Source organism: Pleuronectes platessa, chromosome 7, assembly GCF_947347685.1.
Source record: "Pleuronectes platessa chromosome 7, fPlePla1.1, whole genome shotgun sequence".
Lineage (NCBI taxonomy): Eukaryota > Metazoa > Chordata > Actinopteri > Pleuronectiformes > Pleuronectidae > Pleuronectes > Pleuronectes platessa.
In genome coordinates, this window is record NC_070632.1 from 6,126,152 (window position 1) to 6,141,262 (window position 15,111).

General features: G+C 43.0%; 2 protein-coding genes across 2 annotated transcripts in view; both read right to left on the reverse strand.

Moving 5' to 3' along the window:
* The window catches only part of bicd1a (bicaudal D homolog 1a), a 31,635-nt gene extending 23,578 nt beyond the window's left edge, over positions 1 to 8,057 (reverse strand). The window contains exon 1 of the mRNA XM_053427754.1: positions 7,842 to 8,057. Within this exon, the coding sequence (XP_053283729.1) occupies positions 7,842 to 8,057 (216 nt within the window). The remainder of the gene's footprint in view (positions 1 to 7,841) is intronic.
* A 2,486-nt stretch (positions 8,058 to 10,543) lies between these two features.
* On the reverse strand, positions 10,544 to 12,276 carry LOC128444083 (intestine-specific homeobox). Its single transcript, XM_053426384.1, has 5 exons — positions 12,001 to 12,276; positions 11,873 to 11,929; positions 11,628 to 11,776; positions 10,889 to 11,002; positions 10,544 to 10,711 (listed from the first exon to the last, which is right to left on the reverse strand). Exons 1-5 carry the CDS (start codon positions 12,194 to 12,196, stop codon positions 10,544 to 10,546), a joined length of 684 nt encoding a protein of 227 aa, XP_053282359.1. The 5' UTR covers positions 12,197 to 12,276.
* Between the last annotated feature and the right edge of the window lie 2,835 nt (positions 12,277 to 15,111).

The following is a 15,111-nucleotide window of genomic DNA, read 5'->3' on the forward strand; positions in this document are numbered from 1 at the left end:
CCAAAAACAAAATCATAAGGGTCAAACTGAAATAACTTTTATCGTCTTTTTTAAATGGTTTGTATTTTCACTCTCTCTCTCACACACAGACACACACACTCACTCATACAGTGAATCTATGTGCAGCACTTTCTCTATCACACATCACTCACACACTGCTGGCACAGTCGTTTGTGGCTAGTTGGCGTTCAGGGTCTTGCCCAAGGACACTCCCACGTTCCCAGGGAATGAGGGACACTGGGATCTAACAGCCAACCTTCTGGTGATAGTGGACCACCCGCTCTACTTCCTGAGCCTTGGCCGCCCTAAACCTTTTAAATTGTCCTATAACCAGCGACAAATCCCCACCTTCTCTCTTCCTTTCCTCGCCTCCAATAAGTCACAATCCATAAAATACAATAAATACAAAGAAACCCATCAGATAGCGCTGAGTCCCTCATGACTCCCACCACCACTCCATCCCACCACCACTCCATCCTGCCGCCACTCAGTCTCTGCTCTCGATCACAAGATCCGCTTCCAAAGCCCCAACTCCTGTCTCCCTCTACACACACAATCATAGCGTAGATAATAAACAAACAGAAAAAGAGGCAATCAGTGCGCACATGCAGGCAAAGAGGTTTTAACATGTGACTCAGCCACAATGACCAATGACCTTCCCTTCAGGTCATCACACAAACACACACACACACACATACCAGAGGCCAAAACACGAGGACAGACAGGTCCTTGTTTCTATGCTCGGCTGCATCCCCGAGCCTGTTGCTGGGGTCGGAGGTCAACCTGCGGCAAACCTTCCTCCCTCAAAACACTGATGTCATTAACACTCAATAAACCACACAATAATCAGCGTCTAATCCCATTAGGTTGGCGTCCTGCTGTGCTGCAGACGTCACAAGGTACAGACACACAGTTTCATCTCTGTGACAGATTGGTCAGTGATTCCACAGCTGTTTTCTCTGGGCTTTGATCCACTTTGAAGAAATCACAAGGAATCCGTCAGCTGCGTTTCACCAACAATTCAAGCCACGCTACACACAATGAAACGCATGGGGCCTGGTACGTGTTCACAACATAGAGCAGGAATCGATCCATAATTCCCAGATCACTCCAGCCGGGGAGGGGGCGCCATGGGAAATGAGGAGGGGGATGGTGGACTCACGGACAGTGTGAGGGAAAAGTAAAAGAAGTGGAGGAAGGCATCATCTCATGAGGTATTGATTCCCCTCCAACCGTCCATGTTTACTGCCTCTGCTACGGACCCCTCCTAATGCAAAAGAGGATTAAAGGAGGGGGGGGCACCTGTGATGCATTATTTTACCCAGTCAGTGCAGATTGATCTACAACCACAGACGCTCTCAGGCCGGATTGTTGCCCCCGAGTTGGAGGACGGGTCAAACACACCAGGGCCTTTGGGAAATAAATGTAATAAATGTTAAGTGTTGACGTTTTTGTATCTTTTCATTCAGTGAGTCTTTTTAGAGATGGCGACACGAGTTAAAGACACACAGATGTACACGGGAGGTCCAATAGTTAACTTGTCTTACTTTTGTATGTCATATCATGAGCTAGATAAGCCGTATGTCCACTGCAGTGCAACAACTAGAGCCCACACTACTCATCAGAAAACAGAAGCTGAGCAGAGGTTTGTGTGTTTGATGAGCAGAGACCGAGGTGCAGGTATGAGGCCGGGGGGGGGGGGGGGGGTAGAGATAGAGGAAGCGCCCTTTTGAATAATCACACATCTGCGAGTTCTGAATGAAATGTAGTTTCGAGGCTCCAAATTTAGGAGAGGAACTTTAACACCTGACTGTATCCACCCTGCAGCTTCAGGGACTTGTCTGATATGTTTCCTCAGTGAGGTCACTGCAGGAGTTCACAGTCCTGGAGGGGAAATCTGATAAACACCTCTGGAAATGTCAACCACCATGTGTAATATATTCATGTACGGTTTCCTGCTGCCTGGCACACGGAGGGTTCACAGACCGGTCTGACTTTGCACCACTCACTCTCTGGGCTTTATAATTTATTCTGAAGGAGGTTGAGACAAACAGAAGCTTCACAGCCTCGTCCCTCGACTCTAATGGCCGAGCAGTCGCATGAGATATGCTTGACTCATGCAGATGTTGCTGTTGAGCAGAGCCCAGAGGGAGTGGAGTGACAGCTAATCAATCATCTTCAGGTTATTCTCACATGTTGCTGGCTGCTCGCTGACAGGAAACCCTGGGGAAAAACACACCATGATAACACAATGAGCCCTTTTCATCCATGAAGTGAGCAGATCCTCTTCCACATAGTCCGTCATACAGTGGCCCAGGACAGACAGATCAGACAGAGATTGACTCTAGAGAGAGGGAAGTTGAGGGATTATTGGTTGCAATCTGCCACGTCACCACTAGATGCCACTAAATCCCACTCACTGCTCCTTTAAAAATAAAGCTTATCCAGCAGACGTTTAGCTTAACTTAGCCCAATGGAAGTTGGTCGATAAAATAGGGATACACCCAGAAAGGCTCAGTCCAAAGGTCTAGAACTTCTTACAAAGTCTCCGAATATATTATGTTTAATTCATACAAAGTGACGCCACTGATTTCAGCGGAGCACTTTGGTTATTTTAAATTAATTAACATCCAAATGTGAGTTGAGTGAAGTGCTCTCTACCACTGGACTCAATCTGCAGACAAATTCAAGCCTCAACAATGTGATGAAGACATGAACACGCTGCTCCTCCTCGTCCTCGTCCTCGTCCTCGTCCTCCTCCTCCTCCTCCTCCTCCTCCTCCTTCTCCTCCTCCTCTGCAGCAAAGGCATCCTCCTCTTACGGCCTCTCACTGTATCCTATCCAAGGAGGTAGATCTGCCCAGAGACAGCACTTACAAGCCAGAGCCACGGGGTAACGGGTGTTTCCGTCACTGCTTAGGCAGCTATCCAGAGACTCACACAGTACACACACACACACACACACACACACACACACACACACACACACACACACACACACACACACACACACACACACACACACACACACACACACACACACACACACACACACACACACTCACTCACACAGAATGATATAAGAAATGAGAGTGGTCGGGCCAGCAGGCAGAGAGAAAGACGGGGAGGGAGTCCGAGTGAAAGAGCTCGATAAAGGGAGAAATATGTAGACGGACACTTTGCTGTTATCAAAACACACTCTTAGCTTCCTATATCTGTCTGGAGCCTGCAGGCAGCAGAGAGACGTGCAACTTCTTCTAGAAGACGAATAGCCATGATCACTTTTTAGACGTCCCTTTGTCCGTATTAAAGGAAGGCTGGATTTCCACTCAAACAGTTATTAGATTATTTGATTGGTTGGCAAACAAAACAGAGCTTCTATTTTAGAAAATTATAGTTTATGAATTGTATGCTTTGCAAATGTGAGATTTTATTCCAAACTATCAAAACATGCAATCTGATGATGTCACCTTGGGCTCTGGGAAGCTGTGAGGGGGCAACACAGTTTGTTATTCTCATAAGGATAACACAAAAACTACTTGATTGATTTCCATGAATTCTTGTGAAGGGGTGTGACATGACACCAAGGTACAAACCACTTAATTTTGGAGCAGATTTCTTTCCTTCATCATGGCATCATAGTGTGTTAGCCTGATATAACCTGACCACAAATCACAGCTAGATACAGACACACAAGTTTGCTACAGCGAGACTGAATTAGAGCAGCTGAGGCACGAGAGTCCTGTGTGGATTTTTCTTGTGTGTGCCGTCTGTGAGTTCAGTGCATGTGTGACGTGGGAACTTGTTCCTCCACCAGCTGGGACTTGAACTGAACACACGACATACTGTCGGTGTGACCACAGAACATATGGAAACACGGTGGGGAAGACGCATGCAAATCTGGCCGGCAGGCACATACACTCAGAATAGATTATACTCAGTGGGATGTATAACACTGTACATAAACCAATAGAACAATCTGCTCTCAGCTCTGAGGGTTAGTGTGTAGGGTCGACCTCTAGGGGTCTCTCAATCAAAAAAATAACAAAAGACTTTAACTGATGACAACAAGAAGCAGCGTGGGATCATGGGAGTTGTTGTTTTCACCGCAATTGCCAAAAAAAATCTTCCCGACGCCAAATACAGTGTAGTTGTTTTTAGACATTCTAATGCAGAACTGTTATATATTATATTGAAGCTAGTAAAACACTCTCTTTGAACGCATTTGAAAATTCAATACCGACTGGATGAAACACAATCTATAGTCAAATGAAAGAGAAGAGGAAGGTGATGGCGAGACCGAGTAATGGATTCATCATCTTTCCTGAGAATAACCGACAGCTGCGGGACTATAGGCCCCACACAGTCCCAGAAGCAATCTCCATTTCCATTTGCTGTTTCCCCTGACCTTTCACAACACACCTCTGCAGAGTACAGCGGGAGCAGATATGATGTGATTGTACCGGCAGGTTTGCACTCGTGCCACTCGGACTCATATTCACAGAGGATCTGCGACAGGCGGGCGGGAAGCAGGAGGTGCTCTTCTCTGTGGAAGTAATATCACCTCCAGAAAATGTTCCCTCCGTCAGGCAAAGAGCGCACACACAAACGCACACATGCAAACGCACACATGCAAACGCACACGAGCGGGGAAGCACAGGACACAAAGGATGCATTTGCGAACGGATGACAGATCAAAACAAAGAACACTGCTGCTGCACAGCTTTATAGCCAAGTGATGAAAAGTCGTGCAACAAATCTATAATCCACTACCCTCCTCTCCATCATTTTCCTTTCACCACTCCCCCCTCCCCACCATCTCTTCACTTCTGCTTCTCTCTGTCCCCCCCCCCCCCCCCCCCCTCTGTCCCATCACGTTCTCCCTCATCATCTGCCAGATCAGCCGTCATCATCCAGTAATTCCGAAGTGTGAGGTATGGGCTGGACAGAGCTCTGCTGCCGGCGGTGTGGGGCCGTCTCTTTGTCTTTACTGTGTGTTTCTCTGAGCTGCACAAGGATCTGATGGGCCGTGAGAGTCAAAACAAAATGTTCCACTAGTCAAGCGCTGGAATAACAAAGGGCACAGAGGAAGAGAGAGCGGGAGATGGGAAAATATAACCAGCATGTATAATGTAACATGGGGAGTGCAGCGCTAAAGGTTGAGCATGTTATGTCATTATTGTTTGATTTGGTTATATATACATATAAACAGTATATATATGGAGAGCCAGCTGATGGAGTCAGTTGATTCACATGTTTTGAATGTTTTCTTTTTATGGTTTTTAAGTCATCTTTTGTGGAAGGTGTTATTGGATCTCTTTTAATGGCTTAATAAATGATTAAAAGTAAAGATTATAGATTTAAACTAGGTTAGGATAGTTCTAAACATTTTAAATTACAATGGTTTAAAGAAATAAGATGTTGACTTGGTCCAGGTATAGACTCTGATAATTCTTGACGTATAATAACTCCCTTAATTACAGGAGTAACAAAGTTAGACCTTAATGGCTTTGACAAGATATGCTGTGACTCATGATTATTTTCTTGATCAGTTGCAAAATGTTGTGTTGATCAATTCATCATAAATGCTCTATAGATAATCAAATATGTAAACAATGTCCATCATAATGTCCTGAACCTCAATTTAACAACATCAAATGTCTAAATCGTCAGTCAAATCCCCAGAATAGAGTAAGATAGTGTAAATAAATGAAACATGGCTTTAATACACTTTCACCCTCTTTAAGAATATTCTTGTGACTGAGCTACTTTTATCTCCGACCAGAGTGACTGGCGTGTGCTTGATTAGAGACGACACTGTATAAATAATGATGAGGATTTCTGAGTTGGCAGCACAGAAAAAACATCTCTGACTTGCTCGCTCTCTCTCTCTCGCCCACACACACACAAAAACACAGCCTTCAGCTTCTTCGCTCAACTCTTAGAGCCCTGTCCTCATCCTCTCTTACGTATATACGTGTATTCATAAAGGACTGAATGTATAAACATAGCCACATAATAGAGGTCCTGCAGTGCTTCACCAAATATAAATGAATATGTTTATTCTCACAGTCAATCATGCTGTTCTTGCTTTTCTAAATGTAAATCCTCATGGGGACGTTTTAGATCGATGAGCCTCTGAACCACCACACACAAGCTGTGCTGAAGATCCAATAACTGATGGAGTCTTGAAAACTCTCTTGGAAAAACACAGACGTCTAGAATGAGTGACTGGCGACATTTACTCACTGTGGGAAGGAGTCTTGAAAACAAAGGAGCAGTGGAGGCACTGGTGTGGTGGGGAGGGGGGAGGGGGGGCAGGGTGTTACTGGCAGAATCCTGAGCTTGCATATTGTGTTATATGCAGTGTTGCTTTTTGTTGAGCTTCACTGCTCAGAAGAACCATCGACTTATATTTCATAACAACTTATTTATGCAAGACTATGGATGGGCGACCAAATCAATAATTATCACAATATTCCCCTCATCAATGACAATATGTTACACAAGTCCAACATTTAGCAATATATATCTTATGTGTTGTGCAAACACAATGAGGTGGCACATAATTGATCAGCTTTGTTGTTGCTGAAGTGTTGGTCATTCTTTGACCGTAAAGATTTTAAAACCAGTTTCATCCTGATATCTTTTTTGGCAGTATGGCCCAGCCCTATACTAGATTTAACTTCCTCCTTGTAAAGGCCCGGTCAGCCATCAATCTCAAACCTTCACTTCACACCTGTGGGAACGAGGGATAGAATAAAAACATGGCTTCTTGTGGTGAAACAAATCCCAGCATGGCTTCATGCTGAGTTCTGCTTTGGTGAAATTTAAACCGTTGATATTCGCTTTACATTCGCAATATGTGTGACCCGTGCCCTTAGCATAGAGATTTATGATTTCTAGGGTCGGATCCAGAAGTGGGACAGGCTGCAAAATCTTATTCTAATTGGCTGTCAGTAGTGCACAGATAAACAATGTGTTTGAACAAGGAAGAATTTTCAGAGAAATGTCAACCCGACTGTGAGAAATGCATTGAACATGGATCCACCTGCTCAGCCACACAGTATTTACCATTTCATTTGGATTTAGAAAAATTCTAAATCTGCAACTGCAAACATATGAGATACTGGAACCACAGATTTTTCTTTATAAATTACTTAAAAAATAAATTGATTGATTACGTTCAGTAGATTAACTAATTGACTAATCAACTTATTGTTTTGGCTTAACAGGGAATAATTGTATTTACATGAGCCGAGAAGATCAAACTTTTTGGAAAAATTTCAACCACACTGAGAAAAGCCTTGAACATGCATCCACCTACTATGCAATCTGAGCCACACAGTATTTACCATTTAACATCAAGGTGTCCTCAGTGTTTCTATCGAACTCGTCCTCGGTGCACTGCAGCCTAACACCATTCCAAAGAGATGCTGAAGCCCTAAGTGTATACCAGTGTGTGCATATGTGTGTCTGCAGGTGTGTAACTGTGAGGTAAACCCCTTTCCCCCAGGTTATAGCCTTTTAACCTGCATCCACCTGCTCAGCCACACAGTATGCACCATTTAAATTGGGGGGGGGGGGGGGGGGGCCTTTACCATGATTAAGAAAAATCCTAGATCCGCCACTGGTTGCACAGACATGCAAACTGGGTGATTTTCAGTAACATTAAAGTTCACATGTTTTGTTGGGGACCCCTGAGACAACAGGACGACCCCTGCCGGTCCCCACCCTGGAGGGCCCCACAGGTCTGTGCAGAAAACAGCTGACCAACAAAAACAACACCTGGGTCATGCAGCCTGTTCCCCCCCCCCCACCCCACAGACCTCCTGCACCCACCTCCTGCAACTGCTCCAACTCCTTCCTGAGGGTCTCCTGCTCGGTCTCCAGCTCCGCATACTTGTGCTTCAGCGCCTGGTTCTCCTCCAGCACCACCAGTCCGCACTCCGCAGCCCGGATCTTCTCCCGGTTCGCCTCGGCCAGCTCCTGGGTGAGCCGCTGCACCTCGGCTCGGTACTGATCCACCGATTCCCCGCATCCTAAGCCGGCGGCCATCGCCCCTGTATCCCGGTGTCGGAGCGGCCGTCCCCCCCTCCTCTGTCGGTGGCTCTGCGGCTCCTCCTGCGCCCCTCGGCCGGTTTGCACAGAGCCAGAGGAGGCGGGCGGAGGCTGAGGGACACCGCCCCCCCCCCCCCCCCCCCCCCCCCTATCTCTCTCTTTAAAACATGTAAACACAAACAAACACCCTCAACACGCGCCTCCACAGTGAAATATCAGCGAACAACAGATAAATAACATTCAAACATCCACAACAACAGTTTGATGAAGCCTCGCGCTCTGAAACCAGGTCAGTGGAGTCAGCAGACCACTGAGCATCATTTCTGCTTATTCATGGGGGCGAGGGCGCCACCTGTCTGCTACATGGAGGTATACCACCCTGTCTGTCTGTCTGTCTGTCTGTCTGTCTTGTCTGTCTGTCCATCTCGCTCTCTCTCTCTCTCTCTCTCTCTCTCTCTCTCTCTCTCTCTCTCTACCTTTCCATCCAAAAACACCTGGACCTTGGAACGAATACATATAACAATAAATGCACCACAATTGGTTAAAGTTTGGTTTTGATTAGTTATTTGACGTTAAAAGAACAGGTTGAAAGTGAAAGTCTTTCTACAGAAGCCCAGAATGGACAAATCAAACAGTGGCTGCAGAGGAGGCCTTTCAGAGAGACCACCATCGGTTCTCCTACACACTTGAATGAGAGCATGGATTTCTTATTACACCACATCTCTTGTGTTATGGTCCATCCATGGCTGAGGGACCATTCAATTGGCTGCGATGTGCAACTTCACCACTAGATGCCATCACATTTACAACATTTCGAAGAGGGAATATGTTTCATAATTTCTAATCTTCCCTGTTTACATACACCCTGACACCATAGACACTTTATGGCCTCATAGTTGTATTGAATTACAATAGATCTTATAGGTATTGTGGACACTAGCAGTCAGCGGACATCTCATTCATCTCAGTGTAACCACATTTTTTAAACTTCCAAAATGGGAAATTTTACAAAAACTAAATGTATTCCTGATGATGCACCAAACAAAAAGCAAATATTTATATAGCCCCTTAGTAATTTCTGTGAATTCATGACACAATCATTGATCTTTTGACCAATAATGCTAATTTTGACGAAAAGAAAAATATTTAATGATCCAAGGAAAACGTTTTTTGGTTTGTAATATTGAAACCATCCAAACAAATATCTTATGTGTATCATAAATGCAGAACTAAAGACGTCAATTTGTAATCACTTGCCTTATGATGCTGTCCACCGACACCGGTCAGTGCTGCCCTCTCTCAACCCGGCCCCACAGGCAGGAGTACAGTTTATCTCGCTGTATGTGCAATAAAGGAAGACATGGCCCGGGGTGAAAAGTTTAGCCCTTCTCATCAGAGGCTTGTCAGACCTAATCAGTTATGGCGCTGTCAGTTTAGTTATGGTGGTGATAGCGAAGGCGCTGCTGCGTTATCAATATTATAATTGGTAATTGTTTGGAAAAATGTCCTGCCTTACACTTCTTAGAAAGAAAGAGCCGACATCACCTCACAACAGAGTATCACAGGTCTCCTGGAGGCCAGTTCTGTGAAGGTTGTGAAATACTTTTATCTGTGATATTGATTTATGAACTGGAATAAAGAGTACTGAGGACATTTATATAGATTTCAGGAGTTTAGTTTAGATTTTTCTATTTAAGTTAAATTTATTTACATATCTCTGCATCCCCAATAAACAGTAATACCCGTATAAGTACTTTTTTTTACCTTTATCTGTGATATTGATTTATCAACTGGAATAAAGAGTACTGAGGATATTTATATAGATAGCAGGAGTTTTGTTTATTTTTTTCTATTTAAGTTAAATGTATTTACATATCTCTGCATCCCCAAAAAAACAGTAATACCCGTATAAGTATTTTTTTTTACTTTGAACCTACTCGCCAAGCTCTGTAAATAACGCAGTTGACCTGCCAATAACCTCTATTTACAAGGAAATATTAAGATAAGGGCCGGTCGCCAGAAAGTCAAACAGATGAACAGTTTATGGCAGTGCTCTATCTTATCTTCGACAAGGAACTGTAGGATCATGAAAAAAAGAAAAACCTGAACTACACGGCATAAACAGCCTCTCTACCAAGAAGTGTATACCGAGAGGAACTCAATCCTTGATCTGTACAATTACATCAGTACAGACTTATCACCAGGTCCAACCTGAATGCTTCAGTAGCCAAGTCAAAAGCACCTTTTCTTTACATTATATATATTTGTTGGGCTTTTTAGGCTTTTATTTGATAGGACAGCGAATGGTTATAGCTTATGAACAGCAAATGAACAAAATGTAAAACATGCAAACTGTAGATCAGGTGGACAACACATTTAGACGCCATTTTGCGTCTCATCAGAAAGTCAGTGCGATCTTTGTACCGCGAGAAATCAAAGAAACAAAACAGTGTCATCAGCGTTAAAACAAATAGTGTCATGTGCTATCTTTCTGTTCCCAGCAGATCAAAATAGAGAGTCCTGTAATCTGGGGAATGTGTGTGGGTCAGCACGGGCATCGACGGTGTTGACGGCGTTCTGGGGAGCAGCCGGGGGTGAGGAGGTTTAGGGAGGCAACATGGCAGCCAGCACACGGGCTGCAGCCGAGGCTCCTGTCAGGGCAGAGAGAGAAATCTGTGAGAAAACCCCCCGACCAATCGTCAAGCCATCGATTACGATTAGATAACGGCTTTAATCAGTGTAACAAGCTTTTTTATTTGTCAAGTCAAGCTATTTCATTAGATAACCCACACATTTATATTAAAATGGAAGTTTAATGTTTTTAAAACCTCATAATACTGCAGCTCGTGACTGGCGGACTGGACGTGCTGGCTGGAGATCAGCTCCAGGTCCTTCAGGGTTTCGGCCTTCCTCCACTTGGCTCTGCGGTTCTGGAACCAAATCTGAAGCGCACACAAACAACACCCACAGTTACATATGCACACAATATTTGAAATGCCAATAATATATGTGTTGTTGTTAAAGTAACAATAGACCTGAGTTCATATCAAATCCTCCTGAAAACTCCCTGGGTTAAAAAAATAAACCTGGTTTGTAATAGATACAAATATGTTACTTTGTTATATTGTTTGATTATTTAAATGAGATCGAAAAGTCATGAGACACAAACAAGTTTGACCTTAACAGCTGTCTGAATTGAACTGAATTATCAATCAGCTGTACAGAAACCCGCCTGCGGCCTTTGAAACGACCAAGGATAAAGATATCATGAGAAAATCATTAACACGTAGTGATATGTAACTTTAGGTGTATTGATGTTTCTCTACGGTCTATTTAATACTATCAGGCTCTTGTTTGAGAGCGCTCACTGACCTGTTAACAGCCCTAGATTAACGAACGGACTCTTGCTAGAATGTAATCAGTTACGAAAATAAGATCGAATGTGATTGCTTGTACGTGGATAGAACCACAATGATAAGAAAGGGGATAGATGTATAGATTTCACACCTCTGGATGTCTATATTCACATGGGCAAATCTTGAACTCCAGAGCTGAAAGTGCTCCTACCTGTATCCGGCCCTCGGTGAGGTGCAGACCCGAGGCCAGCTGCTCTCTGGTGTTGACGTCTGGGTAGTGAGTCTGCTGGAAAACCTTCTCCAGCTCCTTGACCTGGAACGGTGTGAACGTCACCCTGGTTTGCCTTTTCTTCCTCCGGCCTGTAAGACAAAAATGATTTGTCAGTGTCAACATTATCATTAGCATCATTTATGAATCCAAACAGTCTCTTTTACTTTTCAACACACGATACTCACCGATGCAGTCTGACGTGGCCGTTGGAGACTCTTCAAGAAGTCGGGTTTGTGGAGTTTCTAGAGGCAGAGTAAAAAAGTTAATATTTTGATTAGTATTTCAGAATTAAAGGGTTAAAACGCAAACCTACCTGTACACGAGTGCTGTGTCGATTTCCTGGGGTTCTCCTTGATGACTGACCAGCTCCGGTGAACTCTCTTCTCCTTTCGGACACACATGGGCCTCCTCAGTATCGCTTCGATGGAATGGGATAATTTTTTGCATGGCGGAGAATCCCTCAGTTGATCCACGCAGGAGTTCTTCTCTGTATCTCCTCTGTTCCACATTTCCAGGGATTTATCACCATTAACGACTTTAGTTACTTCCAGCAGCAGTTCAAAATAAAATACCTTCCCCTGTTCTCTGACTTCTTATTCTTCTTCTTCTTCTCGTCCTCTCTCTGTAAGGTGAGGACAGTGGGGTAGTCCTCTCTCTCTCCTGTCAGCCTGTGTTTGACCTGCATCACATGGTCATCAGGTGGGAGGAGCGAGAGGCTGCATTGCAATAGCCTCTACTTCTAAGAACACTGCTAGTCAGAATCCATGCATGTCAAGGTTTCCAGTTTCCCTCGGGAGCTGTTAATTCAAGGCGTGTTCATTTTAAATATGGGAACATGCTCTATAATGGCATATCTGCTCTTATCAGCTCCTCACAGACAGATTTATATTTCATACATATAAATTCTGCTTGTGCTGTAAAAAAAACAATCACATGAACAAATGTTTGAATTGTTCATGTCGGGCAAAAAGTCTTTGTGGTGTTTGTAGCTTGATTAACAACCGAGACGACATTACACCCTGAATACGTATTTTAATGACTGCTTCTTGTTCTTATCAGCAGGTTTATTGGAGGACAAATTGTTATCGCCTTGGCCTCAGTTTGCCCTCTCACACTCAAGTTCACCTCCTGGGGACAGGGAGAGCTCGAGCTGTTGGTGCCCCCTGGTGGTGGTGAGGGAGATCATGTTTAATTACTCCAGGACGTCTCCATCTAGTGGTTTGATGTCCTTCTGTATATAGCGCCAAGGATCAGGCTTTGTAAATAAGTCTTTTTTTTCACTTCTTGTAATAGCAGGAAATTATCTGTATTTAATAACTTAAGCCTTTTTATACATTATTTTTATATGCATGTAGTCTTAATCTCCTTGAAATTAGCGCTTTAATGTTTATTCAGCAGCATTGTTGTATACTAAAAATGGAAAAAAGAAATAGGAATTCTGCTCTTTCTAATTTCCCTCATACATAGTGAACAGAAAGCTGTAGGTGCTGTGAAGAAATTATTTATTACATAAAACAAAACAAATCACATGCATTGCAGCACGAGTTTAAATCCTCTAGGTGGTGCTGTTCTCCACCTCCCTCGTCACTAATGAGTCACAGAACTTGACCTGCTTGAGTCACTTGTGGTCAGTGTGTAATGAAACAGGACAAAAAACAATCACGGGAATTTAACAGCTAATTAAATCAACAAGCTTAGATGTTACCTCAGCCAAGGTTCTTAGCAAACTGAGAATCAAAACACACTTTTGTCAAGAAAATGCAGATTTGTCTTGTTTTTCCTTTTGTTGACATTCGTCCTTCAGTGAAATGGATGTTCAGAACAGTTTGTTTGTTTAATTTCTAAATGTTCAACACATTAATCAGCAGAAGTTTCCTCTTCACTCCGTTAACTCAAGCTGCAGCAGATTTATTACTTCTTCTCTTCCGCTTAATGTGATCATGTGCGTCTGAGTCACTGTCTGACCCGAAACTGATGTGAGGGACACAATAGGTTGTGATTTGATTTCAGCTTTACGGATTAAAGATGTAAAGTTAGTCAGATAATTGATTTGCGTTTATCAATGAGCAGATGAAAATAAAAAGGCTTAACTCACTCCCAGTTCAACCAAATACAACTAAACCATTTTTTACCATGTAAATACATAGTATTTAAAAACTGAGCCTCAAAGTAAGTTATAAGGAAAACTGTCTTCACTACCTGACATGAGATGGATCCTTCTTATGTGAGACACTACAGGCGAATAGGAGAAATAATAGATTTCAACATGAAATAGTTGATTATTTACTTTCTCAAATTTTAAGCTTAAATATGCTAATCTGATTTAACGAAAAAACTATTTCAAGAAATGGTATACATTTCCAGATCAGACGTCTGACCTGTGGATGAAGCCTAGCTTAAAATTCACTTTCAGTCTTTTGGGGCATTTTAGAGCCAAAGGATTTAACAAGGTAAGTTAGGGAATCAGCTGTTTATCACTTTATAAAGCATAAAATCTGTTTCAATAGCCATAGAGAATCACATTTTGTGCAAATCCGGCTTTGACTGTTAAATGCATATAACCCCCTTAAGAATAAAGATTGTGACACAACTGGAAAGTTTTGTTTGGAGATTTTCTGGTTTCTAGTATGAGGAAAAATGTGTTCTAAAATAAACACTTATTTTATCTGGCATAAGAAATACTGATTTCTTATGCTAGAAAAATAACCCCAAATCTCCATCACTAGATGATATAAGTGTTTTTGCACACTGTCACATGCACTCAGGAGACCTCCTGATGACAAAGCCCTGCTTCTCTCTTTGCTCTTCAAGTTACACGTGAGCTCAGTTTCCTATTTATTTAATTTAGTGCTTATTTTCAAGCCTCCCCTCAGTGTCTTCCTTCCAACTGTTTGTCACTTAAACATATGTTATGGACATTTAACTTTTCTGGTTCCTGAAGTAATAAAGAAAATCAAATTACTGAAGGTCGGACAATAATCAGTAGTGTTTTTTATTCTTAGTGAATGACTGATAGTTTGCTTTTCTTTCATTGCGACTCGATTTTTCAGCTCTGCCTGTGGAAAGGCTCAGGGCAATGTAGGTTGGTCGGTTCGTTAATTGGCTGGTTGTCAGGTTTCTTGGTAATTTTGTTGGTTAGATGGTTGGTTGGTTGATCGGTCGGTCAGTAAGTCAGACAGTCAGTAGTTGGTTGTACCACCTTGGTCCAGGCTGAAATATCTCTCTGATAGGTTGTTTCTTTAGGGATTCCATGTCCCCACTTGACCTCTATAGCACCACCATGAGGTTAACATTTCCTACTTTCAGTGAAATGCCCCGAGAACCATCAAATTGACTACCATGAAAACAATGTTGAAGTTGATTACCATATTAAAAAGAATTCAAAAAGCATGTTGGAGCAGTCGAAGTTGATGCGACTGTCCGT